Genomic DNA, 18,066 nt, shown 5'->3' with positions numbered 1-18,066 from the left:
AGAGCACTTTACAGTCTAGACAGCAGTCCTCCTCCTGTGCAGAGGGGAAGCAGCTTCAGCTGTGGACAGTCAGTCACCTTTGTAGTGGTTATTTCTGAAAACATTGCCCCTCCTTTTCTCATCCTTCCATAGGAAGCATTTGAGAAGGGAGAGATTTGAGAGCAGGGGATGAATAATAATCACTTGTGGTCTTTGATTTTAAAAACAAAGAAACAAACAAACCATACTCCTTCCTAGAGGGGGAATAGCATGGTTTCTGTGCGACAGAGAGGGACTGACAGCCTGCCAGTGTCACACAGCTAAGAGTTATTGCATGCAGTCGGGTATTGGCTGGGCCTTGACCGCCAGCCCGCCCATGTCACATTGTTAGTAGTTTTTACATGGAGTCAGATATTAGATGTATTTTAGATTCCCTGGTTACTATACTTGGTTCTCATTTCATTCATTATTAGTGTGATTCTCAAAATATAAAAGAAATGAATTTTAGGGCTGGAGAGATGCCTCAGAGGTTAAGGGCACTGGCTGCTCGTCCAGAGGTCCTGGGTTCAATTCCCAGCAACCACATGGTGGCTCACAACCATCTATAATGAGATCTGGTGCCCTCTTCTGGCCTGCAGGCATACATGCAGATGTAACACTGTATATAAATAAATATTTAAAAAAAAAAAAGAAAGAAAGAAATGAATTTTAAAAGTGAGTGTAATGTAATGGTGATGGTTATAAAAGTTGATCTAGCCCCAAATTCTCCTGTCTCTAGGTGATTGTTTGCTCTGCCACTCTGCATTCTTTCGATGTAAAGAAACTGTCTGAGAAGATAATGCATTTTCCCACATGGGTTGATTTGAAAGGAGAAGACTCTGTTCCAGATACTGTGCACCATGTCGTAGTCCCTGTCAATCCGAAAACTGATAAGCTCTGGGAAAGGCTGGGGAAGAATCACATTCGAGTAAGTGCTGTGCCATGTGATAATGTGAGTGGTGGGCTCGGCTCCTCGGACTCCTATTGGTGCTTAAAGCACTGAGCCTTGCTTCCAAAGCCTAGCATTAAGCAGTGTGTTGACTGAAAGCTTGGACCTGTAAAAGGCACCAAATAAATGGCAAATTTCACCTTTGACTTTTCTCTTTGTGATTAGCTCCCTTGATACAGTTTTGGTAAAGAGTATTACCTGTATCAAACTTTAAGCATAGAAAGTCCTATTTTAGTTACATGTCAGTAGGAGCCATGTTGTGTCACTTTGATGTGCCGTGTTCTCATAAAAGCCAATCTCACTTGCCTGTCCTGTCCTTTCCCCGCTGTTCCTACCTTTGCTTTATATGATAAAGATGGGAGTGTTTCAAGTAGATAATAGACTGAAAGCCACATTTATATTTTTATTGTTACATTTATTCCTTAATTCCAAAATTCCTGTTAATTTCCTTAGTTAACGAAGGATTTTTCTGAATCTGAAAAATGGTTTTGTGTACAGATTATAAAGATGTGCTTGAAATTCAGTCCAAAGACAGATGATTTTCTTCCTTTAAATAGAATGACACCTGTTCTTAATCACTCCTTAATATCCACATCCCTTTATCTCTCACTTTTGACAGACTGATGATGTACACGCAAAAGATAACACGAGACCTGGTGCTAACAGTGCAGGTAAGCTGAAAACATTAATAGAATGTGTTAGAGATCTCGGAAATGATTTGTTTGCTCTGTTGAGTTTCTGTTCCCACTATTCTCCTGAAAGCTCTGAGATATGACCTACAAAATTAGAATGGAAAAGAGAAAAGCAGTCAGAATAATGGAGAAATGAAGCAAGCTGATACCCTTTATTAATCAGGGAACTTAGACATTAGTTGTATGACTTCAAAATCATAAGTCTTTTGGATTATAGAGTATAGATCTCAGAAAACCAACAAATTTGTCTGGAGACAGATTTATATTGACTTTGAAATTCCAGAAAGATAAAGATCAGGGTTGGTGGGGGGATGGATATGCCTTTATCTATAATGTGAAAGACAAATAATCTTGATTATTTTTGTGATCATCGTGACTTTTAGTGTGCGATTCAGGGCATTAAACACGTTGATGTTGTTCAACATTACTACTGTCTGTCTGCAGCACTTTATACTCTCAAACAGAAACTGTCCATTGATCAGCTTTGAAAAATCTTAACATTAGTCTCAGGTCAGTGAGGATAGCCTACGAGACAATTTGTTTCGTGTCCATAATGTTTCAAAAGTTTTGGAAGGTATAGTAGGGTACCAGGTGCTCAAAACCTAAGTGAGTGGATTTAAACTCATTAGCTTGCACAGCTGACACCAGCTGTCTTGAGTGGTCCTTAGAAGAGGTCAGGGTCTTTTGCGTCTTGGGTGAATTCACTGTGAGGTTTGTGACATGCGTCTGAAAGGTGGATTGACTGAAATCTTGATTAGAGTTCCTTTGCGATCAGTTTTATGCGTAACTCCAGATTAACATTATCTATACTCACTTATCCTCCCTGTTGAGAAAAGTAGAGAAACTGCTAGTTAAGTACAAACTGTTACCATGGTTAGAGAAGAGTGCACTTTGTAAAGTACCAGTTTTTACTGGGCCCTGGATTGCCCTTGTAAAGCTTTTCACTTACTCTCCACTGCAGTTGGAGACACCCAGAGAGCATTTAGACATAGACGTTAGAGAGGCAGCAGAGCAGCACCACTTTCCATGAGAAGCTTCTAGCCAGGTTTCCATTCGATGTTAGGCTTTGTGTTAGTGTGTTCGCACATTTGTGTTCTTAAAGGGTTATGGTTGTGTGTGTCAGAGAGACAGAGAGACAAGAGAGACCAAGACCTAAAAGTCGATAGCATACAAGACATTGACAGAAACAAAAATAAAGTAATGAATTAACTCAGTATTTCACTCTTGTACTCTGCCTTATCTGTAGTATAGCAGGGATTTTTAGAGTTAAGCAGTATGTCTGACTGATAATGTGTGCTCATGACAGCTTCAGATTGACATTCTGTTGCTTTTTCTGCTGTTGCTATGGTAATGAAGAGATGTGGTCTGAAGCTATTAAAATCCTTAAGGGGGAGTATGCTGTCCGAGCAATCAAGGAACACAAGATGGATCAAGCGATTATCTTCTGTAGAACTAAAATTGACTGTGATAACTTGGAGCAGTACTTTGTGCAACAAGGAGGAGGTAAGTTCTTCTCACTTATTTCTGCATTTCACTGATAAAAGCCAGAATGCATGCACAGAGTCTACAGCAGTGATGGCACATTGTAACTTACCAGTGCCTACCCAGTACGTTTTCATGAATCAACTGTGGGGTGAATGGTGAGAACTTTTCCACATTGCTACAGTCTTCATTAGAGTAAACCTGAATCACAGAATTCTAAGGCTCTAGATCTAGATTACTGATTAGTACTAACATTTCAAGAGTAATGGCTAAAATAATACAGTGTGTATTTTCTAAACTGGTAAATAGGAGACAGGAATGAGGGAAAACCCTAATTAAGGTTAAAGGAAGCAAGGAGCTAGGCATCATGGTATATATCTGTAATCCCAGCACTTGGGAGGTAGAGGCTGGAAGATCATGAGGTCACTAATGTCACCCTGAGCTGCACAGTAAGATAGTATCTCAAAAAAACCAAGAGCTGGGGATATAGCTTGGTGGTAGAACTTACCTGGTGAGGAGTAAGGTTCTGAGTTCCATCTCTAGTCCTGGAGGAAAAAATACATATTAGAAATCACAGAATAAGATCAGTATTATAAAAATCCTGACTATATTTAAGTGTCAGTGGGCTGAAATCTTCTGCTAAGGTCACATAGAGTATTAATCTAGATGAACATAGGTATATGCTGTTAAAAAGAACATACCAAAATCCCAAGGAAATTATTAAAACACATTTGCTGGTTTGCAAGATACACATTCTAATATGTTAGTCATGACACTTTAATTTTAATAAATATTCATAAACATATGGTAAAATACTAATCTAAAGGTCTAATAAGGGATGAAGTAAGACCTCAAATAAAAATATTAGTAGAAACAAAGGTTCACTGCTGTAGTGAAAATATAATGACTCAAACCTTGCAAATAAATGAAACATCCCACACTAAAATTATCTAGACCCAAAGTCTATACAAGTCAATGAATTTCTGTACAGGTTGAATAGACATTAGAATGGAAATTTTTTTATGTTTAGATGATTTCATGTTTAAATATGTAAATCAATATGGAAATATTCCTAAGTCAAAATTGAAATGTCAGGTTTTGCCAAGGCTGCGGAGCATACCTGAGTACTCTCATTTGTTGTTGAGAATATTAAGCATTAAAACCACTTTGGTCAGGCTGGAGAGATGGCTCAGAAGTTAAGAGCACTGGCTGCTCTTCCAGAGATCCTGAGTTCAATTCCCAGCAACCACATGGTAGCTCACAACCATCTAGAATGAGATCTGGTACCCTCTTCTGGCCTGCAGGCATACACGCAGGCAGAACACTGTATACATAATAAATAAATAAATCTTAAAAAAATAATAAAGATGTGGGACATATTTCTAAAAAAAAAAATAAGTCTTTAAAAAAAAACCACTTTGGTCAAAAGGTCTTATGTTCTTTTATAAAGTTGGACAGTAAGATGGGCGTGGTGGGACATGCCTATAAGCCCAGCTTCTTGGAAAGTTTAAACAGGAATTTGAAGGAATTTAAAATTCTTTTAAAAGTAATGTTAATGTTTCCTGGAGTTTTGTGTGTGAGGAGAAGGGAGGTGTGTATGTTTGTGTGAGGGTGTGCATGTGCCTGTGGGGGCTGGAGGGGTTTTCTTTGGTTCCTTTCCACCTTTTTGCATTCCCCCTGAACCTGGAGCTAAAGGGTTCAGTAGGCTTGCTGGCCAGTGAGTTCCAAGTGTCCACCTGTCCATCTCCACACTCAGTGCTGGGGTTAAAAACGCCGGCACTGCCGGGCGGTGGTGGCACACGCCTTTAATCCCAGCACTCGGGAGGCAGAGGCAGGCGGATCTCTGTGAGTTCAAGGCCAGCCTGGGCTACCAAGTGAGTCCCAGGAAAGGTGAAAAGCTACACAGAGAAACCCTGTCTCGAAAAACCAAAAAAAAAAAAAAAAAAAAAAAAATGCCCGTGCTCACATTGACCAACTAAGCTGCCTCCCCAGCCTTTCATGGAATTGATTTTAATGGCATTTTGCCTGTGACAGAGAAGGTGTTGCCTTCATTTGTACCAGGCTGAGGTGTAGCTCTTTATAGACAGCTGCTGTTGTCTGTAGTCTTCAGCACAATGCTTTTCAAGGTCTGCTGTTCAATATGCTTTTCACTAGGACCTGATAAAAAAGGACACCAGTTCTCATGTGTGTGTCTTCACGGCGACAGAAAGCCTCATGAGAGAAAGCAAAACTTGGAAAGATTTAAGGTACATTGCCTGGTTGCCCTGAGTATAGTGTTCCTGTGCCACCCCTAATATCCTTAAAACAGTTCTCTACCTAGAGACTGAAAGCGTTTTACCCTTACCTGTACATCTTCATTGTAGCAGGAGTTAGTCATCGTTGGCACTCAGGGAAGAAATGTCATGTTCCCTGTCAGGTAGGCAGACAACACTGTAGTTAAGACCTAGTCCACAGTCCTCAATAGTGTGCTCAGTAAACTGTTCTTTGACATACGTACGTACGTATGTACATACATATGTGCATACTTTTCTCACGTAGACACTTTTTAGAAGTATGGGATAGTAAACCATATCTGAAAATGTTTAAGAAAGTGCACCAGTACTTACAGAGAATTCACTTTGTTTCTAAATGAAGATGGTCATTAAGTTCGGTAGTGTTTTACAGTTGTTTGAGGTACACCCTTCCAGGTGCTTCTGCATACTGATGGCTTTCAGAGCTCCTGGTGTGTTTAGTAGGCCTCAGCCATTAAGAGCCAAACATCAATAGTTTCTTCCTGCTGACATTCCAGTTCACCAGAGTTCATTGCCGCGCACAGGATAGGTGCTTTTTCTGAGACCCATGGTATGGAAAATGTGGATCATACTAGGCTTAGAACGTTCATGCTTCCATGCTGTGTATCACTGATGTTCCCTGGCTTCATTTCACCAAGCACACTGCCGTTTGGGGATTACACTAGACCAAAAGTATTTCCTTTGTAAGCACTAGGGGTTCATTCCCTACTCCCTACACCTGTATGGGTGTTTTGCCTATACCACATATGTGCAGTGCCTACAGAAGTCAGAAGAGGGTGTTGGATCCCCTGGAATTGACATTACAGATTGTTGTTAGTGCTGTGTAGGTGCTGGGAATGGAACCCAGGGAACAGTTAGTGCACTTAACCACTGAGCCATCTCTCCAGCCCCTAGATTTAGTATGAGTAAGGACAACACCTAAGTTTCTGTGTTCTGTTCTATTGTATATTTTTGGGTTTCCAAAGATATTTCTAAAGACTAAAGATGAAGCCAGGTTTAATAACACTGGTGTAAGAAAAAGAAGGCTGAATCCAACCATTAATACTGTGTTTCCGCAAATGCCAAGACTTGGTCCAGTAGATTATGTCCAAACAGCTAATCTGAAAGTAGCATTTAGCTGTCTTGGCAGAAAGATTGTTTTTATGTCTTGTGCGTTCACTGACAGACTCCTTTTTTTTCTTGGTTCATTTAGAAAGGAGACGTAAGATTCTTGATTTGCACAGATGTAGCTGCGAGAGGAATTGACATCCACGGTGTTCCTTATGGTAAGAAGAGACTTTCTGCTCTACACGCTAATCTTCAAACAAGGGCAGCTGTTAACCATTGCCTTTCTTTGCAGTTATAAATGTCACCCTGCCTGATGAGAAGCAGAACTATGTGCACCGGATTGGCAGAGTGGGACGAGCTGAAAGGTACTGCCCAAGTTCTTCCCCCTTGCGCCCCTGTGTGTCAGAAATGAGGTCTAACACAGGCTTTGAAATCTTTCAGGATGGGCCTGGCCATTTCCCTGGTGGCAACAGAAAAAGAAAAGGTAATCTTCCCAGTGCTCTCTTAGAGTCCCTGTAGAAAAGGTAATCTTCCCAGTGCTCTCTTAAAGTTATTGTGAGTTGTGCTTTAGATTGGGAAGTAAAAGCAGTTTGATTTTTCCCACTGAAATTGGAATCAGTCCCAAATGGAAGTAAGTGAACATTTCATGGCATTTCTTCCCTCTGCACGGATTGAATAGATAAATAATATAGCACGTGGTTTACAACGAAAAGGGCAAACTATGAATATTCCTAATAGCCTTAATATAGCTTTTCAACAAAAACTAAACACTGTAATGTGGTGGCGTAGGACACTTTAGGGGTGGCACAGATTAATATATATTATATATAATATAATTATATGTAATCTACAAATCCATATATAAAATAGTGGATTTGTAGAAAAACTTTTTTTTTGTTTGTTTGTTTGTTTTTTCGAGACAGGGTTTCTCTGTGTAGCTTTGTGCCTTTCCTGGAACTCACTTGGTAGCCCAGGCTGGCCTTGAACTCACAGAGATCCACCTGGCTCTGCCTCCCGAGTGCTGGGATTAAAGGCGTGCGCCACCACTGCCCGGCAGAAAAACTTTTATAAAGTCTCGGATACATCTTTTTCTCAAGTTCATGTACACACTTCCCCTGTGTGCTTTATTTTTCTTGGATATAAACGGTCTTCAAAACATCAGTTTTGGTAGAACTTCTCCACTGTGTGTCTCCTCCCTACCCCACACCCACCTTTTTGTAGCCCAGCTCAGTCCCCCTTGCTTTTGCCTGAGTGCTGGGTTTGCGGGCGTGCAGCACTGTCCCAGGCTGCCTGTGCCCCTGTGAGAACTCCTTTCTGTAACTCACGTCTTTTTGTATTATTTCCAGAATAACCTAGATCTATTCAGTGAGTCATTGGGTAATGGCCACTGAATGAAATACATAATCCTATTTTTTAGTGTTCTAAGGAAATAAAATGTTAAAAATCCAGAAACTTCAAGCAAAGTATTTAGTTTCTCTCTGTCTCTATCCATGTTCATGTTTTCCTCCCTTTGATGTAGGTTTGGTACCATGTCTGCAGCAACCGTGGGAAAGGATGCTATAACACGAGGCTCAAGGAAGATGGTGGCTGTACCATCTGGTACAATGAAATGCAGGTGAGACCTTCCAGAGACTGTTAAAGTTGAGAGACAGACTGTGTTCATCTGGAAAAATGACATCTCTACTTCGATCTGTTATCCGTGGTGATTTAGTGGTAATTGGCTGATAGTGTTGTTTGTAAGTTGTGATCCAGAGGTCTAGCTTCCATTTGTCCAAGCATCCAGGCTTGCCTAATTTTAGTTAATGCTGTTAGACTGAAATTTTCTCATTCTTTCTTAGCTACTTTCCGAAATAGAAGAACACCTGAACTGCACCATTTCCCAGGTGGAGCCAGACATAAAGGTTCCGGTGGATGAGTTTGATGGGAAAGTTACATATGGTCAGAAGAGGGCTGCTGGCGGTAAGCCTTCAGATGTCTCAGCATATTGTCCCACCTGCCTCCCTCCCCACTCTGTACCCACTGTTTCGTAGCCCAGACTGGCCTGAAACTAAGGATCCTCCTGCCTCAGCCTTCTGGGTGCTGGGATTATAGGCGTACACTACCACACTTAGCTAAATTTGCCTCTTTGAATGTCAATTTATGAAGACCACGATTTGGTTCCATTATGCTAATAGTCTATTATTAGCATGTTAATTATTCTCTACTAATTATTCTCCAGTGCTTTATTATTACTACTTGGCTTGCAGCATTTTATTATGTGATTTGTATGTGAATGAGGGACAGCAATTTAGCTGATTGTCTTGAAGTATGCATATCAAGAGTACTTGAACTTTTAGTGACGTATTAGGAAATGAGTATTGTAGGTGATTTTGAACAAAGAATCAGAAATCTTTAATGTAAGTGGCAACCTTGTTTAGTATTTCTTTGCACAGAATATTTCTGATTCAGGGTACGCTAATGGCTTGCAAACTAAGGGAATGGTGGGTATGGTAATTGAGGCAACTTTTAGTGAAGCTTGAATACTAATTTATATTGAAATTCTTGATTTATAAAGTTAAAGCTAGGGCTGGAGAAATGGCTCAGCGGTTAAGAGCACTGGCTGCTCTTCCAGAGGACCTGAGTTCAATTCCTAGCAACCACATGGTGCCTCACAACCACCCATAATGAGTGTCCTCTTCTAGCCTGCAAGGACACATGTAGGCAGAACACTGTATACATAATTGATAAATACATCTAAAAAAAAGTTAAAGCTAAATGTACTGTAGATAGCTTGCCCAGTAGTAAGTTTTTAGTGCTAGAGACAGTATTTGAAGTGATAGACTTGAGCCCGTCTTCCTGACAAGTCCTCATGTTGTCATTGACATTGCTTCTGATCTGTGTGTGGTACAGGTGGAAACTATAAAGGCCATGTGGATATCTTGGCACCTACCGTTCAGGAGTTGGCCGCCCTTGAGAAGGAAGCACAGACATCTTTCCTGCACCTTGGCTACCTTCCCAACCAGCTGTTCCGAACCTTCTGATCATGTAGACAGACAGGATTGCAGTCATAAAGTCTGCAGTCTTACCTCTAGCACGGTGCTGCCGCCGCCGCCAAGCTGCAATATTTAAGGAACTGCACTGTGGCTGCTAACTCTTGCATGTCAGGAATCACGAAGCTTAGGAATTCCTCATAAAATGGCAGCCTAATGAAAATAAATTTGACAGCTCTATTTTCGTGAAGGTTTGTGTCTTCTTTTAAAGTTACGTTTTTTTTCTTTTAAGAATATTATGGGCTTGTGAAATATAGTTTATGTATGCATGAATGTGACCCAGGACCCATATGAAACCCAGATCGAATATCCTTTAAGTGGAATTTTTCACAGCAGTGATGCTAGGTTGATGTGATTTTCAGATACTTAAGGCTGTCTCAGTACATTATGAAGCTGGAGGAGAGTGCACCATGAAAGAAAAGCCAAGGGTCCCAAGGCAGAAGGGCTTTGGGCTAATTTGGAAACCAGGAGGGTGCCTAGAACTTAGATATGGTTTGGTGTGAGGGTTAGTGACAGTGAGGGTGTCTCTGGATTTTTTTCAAGAGCCTTTCTTTGCAGATGATGCATAGAAGGACAAAATGACTTTGCTGTCCTTCTGTGTTCTAAAATCAGTTCATTTCTGTCCCTTATTAAAATACCTCAAGGAGAAATTTAAGTACATGCCATTGGATTGCTCTTGTGCCTTTGGACTTTTAGTTGACGGAATAGTTTCAGCGGTAGAATTATTCTCATGTTAGAGATTCCCTAAGAGCATGGGATTGTTTGCAATGAAATCTTAGCGAACCTTGAGTGAAACTCAGTGTAGAAACAGACTAGTGGGAAAGCCGTCATGATGCTCAGTTCCAGAGCTTTGTGCAGAGTGATTGGAGGATGCTGGTCTTGAACTTCAAGACCAGTTTCTGTAGCGATGTCCCAGAACTGTCACATCTGATGGCTGGGTGATGGCTGCTCCTTACATGCTCAGCACACTAACCACTCTTTAGAAATATGTGTAGCGCGAATTGTTAGAAGGTCTTATTAATAAAAACAAACCTGGGAGCCAGGTATTTGGGTGACCGCTGAAAGATCGGAGAGACAGAACAAGCCACAGCCACCTCACCTTGCCAACTCCTCAAATGATCCTGTTTCCTCAGACTGGAAGCCTCTGAGTCCTCATCCGAATGGATCTCAGCTGAACTGCTGCTAAAAGCTTAAAAGCCTAAAAAGGCTCTAGTTCCTGCTTCTCATGCCTTATATGCCTTTCTGCTTCCTGCCATCACTTCCTGGGATTAAAGGCGTGAGTCACCATGCCTGGCTGTTTCCAATGTGGTTTTGAACTCACAGAGATCCAGAGGGATCTCTACCTCCAGAATGCTAGGATTAAAGGTGTGAGTGCCACCATTTTCTAGCCTCTCTATCTAGTGCCTGTTCTGTTCTCTAATCCCAGATAAGTTTATTAGGGTGCACAATATATTGGGGGACACAGTATCACCTCAGAAATGGATGTTTACATGCATCACAGTAAAGACGGGACTGAAGTTCAGATTGGTTAAATGCTAAGAGCCAGAAGGACCCTACCTACCTGATCCTCCTGTTACTGCCTTGCTCTATGGGGGTACGACGAACGGGGCTAGCTTAGCAAACCTTGGGTTGGTAGGGCTGCAAACAGAACTTGAATTTCTTGGTTTCATTGTTTGCTCTCCCAGCCGCTTTTGAAAATGATGCTGCCATTCACATGGGCAGCCAAGAGCAATGCGGAGTTGAGCTGGCCGGCAGCTGCGGGCTGGTTACGTTGGTCTGCGATCCAAATGGCCGTCTAACTTCAAACGATTGCAGGAAGGAGCTTCAAGTAACCGGGCCCAGAGTGGGGGTGGAGGGGGTTGGGGGTGCTCTCTGGAGGCCTGACCTGACCTGCTGTGTCTTTCCCCACCTCAAATGCTTTCCATCAGCTCCCCCCTCAGAGGCTGTTTCCTTGCGCTGGTGCCGGCGGTGAGCTCCAGAGATGGCTGCCGCATCTTTTTCCCTGTTAGAAACAGGAGCTCCCGAGTCTCACTAGGACTCCTGGGATCCCATCAGTGGGGGGAGAAGGAAAGGAATGAGTGTCACTTGTGGGCCTCCTCTGTCCGTCCTCTCCCTGGACTGTGGACGCAGTCCTAGTGAGCCAGTAGATACGCCCTTAGTTCAGTGTGATAACTTGGGGAAATAGCAGAGACCTGACCAGGGAGCCGGCTGACCCCGGGAAACAGCCGTCCATTCTCTGTGCATTGTCTGTTACAGGAACTGACTCTTGTTCGAACCACTGCGTGATCAGATCTTGGTCACAGAACTTTGGCCTCTAGTGCTCTATGAGGCCTTTGAAAGGCTAGCCCGTGTTACATATTAACTCGTAAATGAGTAGTGTTTCGGGCTCAACTTCCTTGTTGTCCCTTGTTTAATAAATTCCACCGGAACTGAGATGCTACTCACAGATCTGGGGTCAGGCCTCCCTGCAGCCTTCTCCACTTCAGCACACAGTGGGTGTGGCCTCCTCAGCCAGCCCTCGGGCTTTGATGTGAGGGCCTCTCCCGCACAGTGACTGGAGTGGGTTCGTGCTTGGGGAACTGGGGAGTATCTCCAATCTTAATAAGCTCGTCACAAACCACTGAAGCACAGCAATGGTCGATGTCACACTGCACCCCCAATGTCGATGAGCACCAGGGGAGCAGAGAAGCCTGCAAACTTCACGGGGGCCTGGATGGTATCTGGCTTGAACCCATCCCTCAGTATAGTCGAGGGCAAGGTCACCAGCTTCTCCAAGCTGTGGCTCCTTTGTGAAAATCATTTGCACCATTCAGCAGTCTGTCAAGCACTCAGCCACAGTTCAGTAGAGGAGAGGCACTCATACCATGTGTCTTCGTATTCACATTATTTTCAGTGTCCTTGCGTCGCGTACAGTGCTGCAGCGTGCATCTTCCGTTTTAGAATGTTTTCCCAAACACTGAATTCAAGAGGATGAACATTGTGGATATTTTTCAGGGCCACCAGGGCCAAATTACTTTTCTGAAAGGGTTGCGTTGGTTGGCCTTCACATTAGCAACACAGAGAATCCTGTGGGAAACACTTTATGAACCGAAAGAGCGCTTGTTAGGCCTAAGCCTTTGTTTTCCTGTGGCAGATCAAGGCCCGGGAGAGGAGGACAGGAGACCTTCCCGCTTGACTCCTTAGTGGTGCCCCTCCCTCCCTGTGGCTTCCTCCTCCTCCTCCTCCTCCTCCTCCTCCTCCTCCACCACCACCACCACCACCACCACCACCACCACCACGGTGTTGGATTATAATGTAAACTAAGATCTTCGCCCGCACTCAGCTCTGCTTTTTTTCATCTTCCCACCCCTCACCCCCAACCCCCCCAACCTCCCTTTTCAAGGTAGACTGTGTGGCAATGAGTCAGAACTGCCCCAGACTTACAGTGAAAAAGAATTGGTTCCTGGCCAATTCCAAGGGGGCAAAACCTTTCAGTCACATTCCTCCCCTTGTTTTGACTTACAGAGAAAACATGCACCTCGTGGCCATTTGAATGAGATACTCGAAAGGGAGAAAAATGTAGGTGAATCCACGAGGAAATCCAGGGCAGATTCGCTTACAGTGGTCTTATCATTGGACTGCTAAGGCATTTTTTCAGCAGCCTTGCTGAAGTGATCTTTTTTCTGAGGGTGGGGGAAGGAATATGTAGAACAAAATTGTAACGGTGCAGGAAGGAAAGGGAGGAATACTGTTTTGCTAGTCTAATTGTGGAGGGTTCCTTTCACGAGAGGAAGAGATGGGGGACTGGAGGGGGTCCCTTAAAGGGAGGAGGAGAGGAGGTTTACAGGGTTCCTCTGGGGGAGGAGATAGAGCATGGAAGAGGGTTCCCTTACAGGAAGAGAAGGTACAGGATTCTAGGAGGTTCCATTGGGGGAGGAGACCAGGGAGGACTTTTGCTGTAGATTTCTCTTGTTTTAGGTTCCTTTAAAATCCTTTAAAGCTCTAGTTAGTTACGTTGTTTCTTTCTGATGTTCTACTTCTGGTTAAACTATGGAGGGAAATCTGGAAGATTTTGGAATCTAAGAGACCTGCATTTGATCCCAATAATAGTGACAGACTTCTCCTTAGCCCACTCACGGGCAGTCTGTGAGCTCAAGCGTGGGACCCAGAATATCTGCTTTTGACCAGTTGGGATTGCCAAGGAGCCGTGAACAGAGTTTGGAGAAACACACAGAGAAGTAGCTGTCAGAGCTTTCATTCTCAGGGCGTGTTTCTACCCGAAGATGACTCCAAGGTAATGGCAGCTGATGATGCCCTGAATGAAATGCCAGAGTCTCTCCCTCCCTCCAGGGACTCTGCTTTAACAGCCCTGGACAGGAGTAGACCTTGGGTGTCCCAGGTGATGCTACCAAGCTGCTGTTAGTGGAGTCTGGTTCATCCTCTGCACATGACTAAGCTGCCGTGTGTGTGTGTGTGTGTGTGTGTGTGTGTGTGTGTGTGTGTGTGTGTGTGTTTTCAGGGTCATGTGAAGGAGAATCTGAGATGGAAAGCTTTGCTAGAACAGGAGAGAGACCACCACTACCTGAACGTTGGAGCAGTGATGTCCATCATGAGTTGGGCTTTTCCTCTTTTCCCACATTTTGAATCCCTGAATACCCTCAGAGGTTTGCCACTCAGTGTTAACAACCAGCTCTTGTCAGTATGACTTGGGCGTAGAAGGGAAAGTTCTGTGTTTAGGCAAAGTGCTGGAACAGGACGGACTGGCCACTGGGAGGAATTATTACTCCAAAGGGAGCGAGCAAGAAATCCCTGGAGAACACCACTTAAAAGTTCATGAAATGGCATGCTTAGCAGCAGTCAGACTTAGTAAGAACTCGCTAAAGAATTCTTAGACGCACTTGAGTGAGAACCGTTAGCCTACCGTCTCAGACTCGAGTTTGAGATGTTTTGTTTGGCGCTTAAAAGGCAGGCAATTTGGAGAGATTGGATCATATCCGTATCATTACATACTGTTTACTTTAAATATTGGTATTAGTGCTGTAGGCTGTAATAACAAATCTTGTAATGTGTGTCCGTCCATAAATTGTTACTCATTTTCCCACTGCTATTGGCTCACAACCCAGCAGCAAGAAAACACTGCAAAATAAAACAGATGTGATAATGGAGACGACCAGTTAGGTTTTGGTGGGCTCGTGGCTTGTTTCTCAGTCGTGTACACTAGGTGGCGCTAGTGTCACACCAGGAATACCCACAAAGGTCTGAACACATGTGCTGGTGTATTTTTACCACTTGGGGTCACTTAAGGATTACCTGACTTCCCTTTTTTCCCATCTAAGCAAATTCACAGATTCAAAGGAATTATTTCCTCATTACATTTGTCAGAGGCTATGGTCCTTTTTTTTTTTTTTTTTTTTTTTTTTTCTAGATCTTGAAGGCCAAGAAATGAGTATTTGGGATTTTTCCCCCCATGGATTGGCCCCACATGGTTAGTGCCTGGGTGGTTCCTCCTGTCACAGAATGGTAGCCCACCACCCCAGCCTTCTCCAGGGCCCACCATTGGAGACTTCTGTGTATAAAGAACTCTCATACATGTCAGGATCATGCTTGTTCTAATTGCTGTGCTCATTAACATCTCCAGAACGTGGAGTGCTTTTTCTCAGTCATTTCCTTTGATCCTGCCTGTCTCTGAAAGGCCAGATCCGAATGGAGTGAGGTGGGTCTCATGTTAACTAATTGCTGACACCCACCAGACTTCCTGCCTCTTCTCCAGCTGATCCTAGGAATTACACCATGGCCCCCGTAGAGCATGCTAGAAATGTGTGGAATGGCCCCAGTGGACTTGCCTGCCTGTGGGTGGGTATGGGTGAGGACAAGGGCAGGCTGTGTGGGCTTCCACAGCACAGACAATAAACCCAGTCACTTCACATGGCAGCTCATGAGTGCTTATTTGAAAAAAATTTAAATGTTGGTCAGCCCAAGTGATGGTCTCCCAGAATCGCCCTTCTCAGCAAGTAACGTCCATTTTCTTTCCTTTTTTTTTTTTATTCTACTTGATGTGTATTCATGTTTTGTGTACCTAGTACCTATGGAGCTCATCAGATGGTGTTGTAGCCCCCTGAAACTGGAGTTACAGATGATTGTATGGGCGCCGGGAACCGAACCCAGGTCCAACAACAAATTCTCTGAAGTGCTGAGCCATCTCACCCGCTCCCAGCCTTCTGCTACCAATGAATACCATCTTGGGTGCTGGAAGCAGAAGAACTGAGTCACTAACTGTGGTGGTTTGAATGTAATTGGCCCCCATCAGTTCATAGGGTTGGCACTACTGGGAGGTGTGGCCTTGTTGAAGGAAGTGTGTCACTGTGGAAGCAGGCTTTGAGGTCTCTCTGGCTTAACTCTCACTGTGACAGTTCACTTCCTGCTGCCTTCTGATCAAGATGTAGCCGGCACCGTGTCTGCCTGCACGCTGCCATGCTCCCCATCATGATGCTACTGGACTGAACCTCTAAAAATGTAAGCCACCACCTCAGTGGAATGTTTTCCTTTGTAAGAGTTGCTGTGGTCATGGGGTCTCTTCACAGCACTAGAACCCTGAACTAAGACGCTCCGTCAACAGCATGCTTTGCTGGGACTATTTAAATCTATGACAGGAATTCATTTGGTACCTACTATTCTGGGTTTGTTAATCTGTCTCAAACCCATTCATGGTCAGGAGATGGGTCTCCCTTGTGTTACCTGAATCCAAACTAATTTATTTCCCAGCAGTCTTTTTACACCCTCCCATTTTATACCAACCCTTCTGGTCTGTTCACCCCCCTCCCGTAGGTAAAAACAATAGGGAACATTTATTGGTCTATACTGTGAACTGGGCATCAGTCTAAGTGCCCATCTTTGTTCAGTCCTAACAGCCCAGGAGCTGAGTTACCTTCACATTTCCCTTCTGTGGACGAGGGAACTTAAACACCAAAAGGGCAGTGATTAGTTTAAAAAATCACATGGCTGGGAATTAACGGGGCTATGACTGTCTTTATTCTTGTGCCTACGGAGAGATCTTCCCACTTTCTTGACTGTCAGGGACCTGAGTCATCCTTTCCTCCCCTTCGAGAGATGGAGAAAACCCTCTGCTCTGGAATGCCACCCAGAAGCCAGATATTTTGTATTCTGATTCATGTAAGAATGAGTGCTATCTTTTTTGAAGGTACCAATGAAGGTTAAGTATTATGGGTTGATTTTGGCAAGTCCTGACCAATGGGCTTTCCTGCTGTGCTGTGTGCCTCGGGGAGAGCCTCCGCACATCCCTTTGTCTCCCCTACACATTATAATTTAGCTCTAAACACCCTAAAACTGTCATGCCCCCCTCCCCATTCCAGGTGGATCAAGGGGCCTCTAGTGAAAGGCTTCCAGGCCACACCCCCTCTTCTTCCTCTACCGTGGGCAGAGAAGGTACATGCAGGACATGATCTGTCCCATCCCGGGGAGTTCTCCCACTGACAGGAATAGTCTGCTGAGGTGTTGGAAACCGCCAACAAGAAAACAGGAGCGCGTTTTCCACTCCAAGCAGGAAACAATATCCCATCGTTCGAAAAACCCCAGCAGAATGGGGGAATAGACCACTTTCAGTGGGAAAATACAGCTTTTTAGCTTTCTCAAGAAAATCTTTGACCAAGATCTGAGCATGATTTTGAGCATATGGGCCCCAAGTTCCAATTTGCTCTGGCTGAGATTTCAGTGGCACGATGGACCGACACTCGCAGAGAAATATGTGAATTCATCACGGCTATTTTTGCAGCGCCGGGGTTGGCAAGCGGCCAAGTCGAGAACTTTCTGCCTTAGCAGCTCTCGGTTATTTGAGGCTGGATGACTCACTTCGTGTAACATCCTCCTGTTTTCCTGCTTTTCCTGCCCTGGCCCCCTCCCACCTCAGAGGGCTGGCAGGGGCTGGGAGGGTTATGAAACTCAAGCTGTGCAGTCGGTCGAGGCCGGCACTACTACGGGTCGGTTTTGGTTACGGCTCTATTGGGAATCGCTCTTCCAGCTTCTTCTCTATTCCCCTGCCAGGCAGGTTACCTCCATCCGTGCGCTCCTTCTCTTACCACAGTGTGTGCTTTGTGCATTTTACTTACCTGCTTAGACATAGGATGTGCAGAAAGAAGGATGCTTAAAGTAGACCTAGTTTCGGGATCTTTGGGACTCAGAGTCTAGCCCTGCATAGGCTGTTGGGAAGTGTCTGTTAAACTGGGAAAAAGAAGGAAAGAGAGAGGAGTAGACAGGATAAGGGACGAGACACTTCTCTGAGGAGCCGCCTAGCATAGTTAGGGTGACTCCCCAGTGGTTTGTGTTTTCCAGAAGGAAGCTGCGTTTATGTAGCGACCCAGAAGCACCCAGCTGTACTGGGAGGAAACGTTTCTCCAAACCTCTGTGCAGCATCGTCGCTGACTCAGCCTCTGCAGCAGCACCCACTGTGTGGCAGGCTTGATGTTTTCAATTCATTTGTTTATAGATTTATTTACTTGGGTTTTTTTTTTTTTTTTTTTTTTGAGACAAGGTTTCTCTGTGTAACCATACCAGTTCTGGAACTC

The 18,066-nt window shown here is 44.0% G+C and overlaps 1 protein-coding gene across 1 annotated transcript in view; it reads left to right on the top strand.

Moving 5' to 3' along the window:
- Positions 1 to 9,690, top strand: part of Ddx1 (DEAD-box helicase 1) — a 28,652-nt gene extending 18,962 nt beyond the window's left edge. The window contains exons 17-26 of the mRNA XM_028867607.2: positions 758 to 946; positions 1,587 to 1,638; positions 3,016 to 3,162; positions 5,296 to 5,387; positions 6,625 to 6,697; positions 6,772 to 6,844; positions 6,921 to 6,963; positions 7,999 to 8,094; positions 8,318 to 8,438; positions 9,369 to 9,690. Of these exons, the coding sequence (XP_028723440.1) occupies positions 758 to 946; positions 1,587 to 1,638; positions 3,016 to 3,162; positions 5,296 to 5,387; positions 6,625 to 6,697; positions 6,772 to 6,844; positions 6,921 to 6,963; positions 7,999 to 8,094; positions 8,318 to 8,438; positions 9,369 to 9,499 (1,017 nt within the window). The 3' untranslated portion in view covers positions 9,500 to 9,690. The remainder of the gene's footprint in view (positions 1 to 757; positions 947 to 1,586; positions 1,639 to 3,015; positions 3,163 to 5,295; positions 5,388 to 6,624; positions 6,698 to 6,771; positions 6,845 to 6,920; positions 6,964 to 7,998; positions 8,095 to 8,317; positions 8,439 to 9,368) is intronic.
- The last annotated feature ends 8,376 nt before the right edge of the window (positions 9,691 to 18,066 follow it).

Source organism: Peromyscus leucopus, chromosome 22 (genome assembly GCF_004664715.2).
Source record: "Peromyscus leucopus breed LL Stock chromosome 22, UCI_PerLeu_2.1, whole genome shotgun sequence".
NCBI classification, from domain to species: Eukaryota; Metazoa; Chordata; class Mammalia; order Rodentia; family Cricetidae; genus Peromyscus; species Peromyscus leucopus.
The sequence above is the reverse complement of the archived record's forward strand: the minus strand, read 5'-3'. Positions and strand labels throughout refer to the sequence as shown.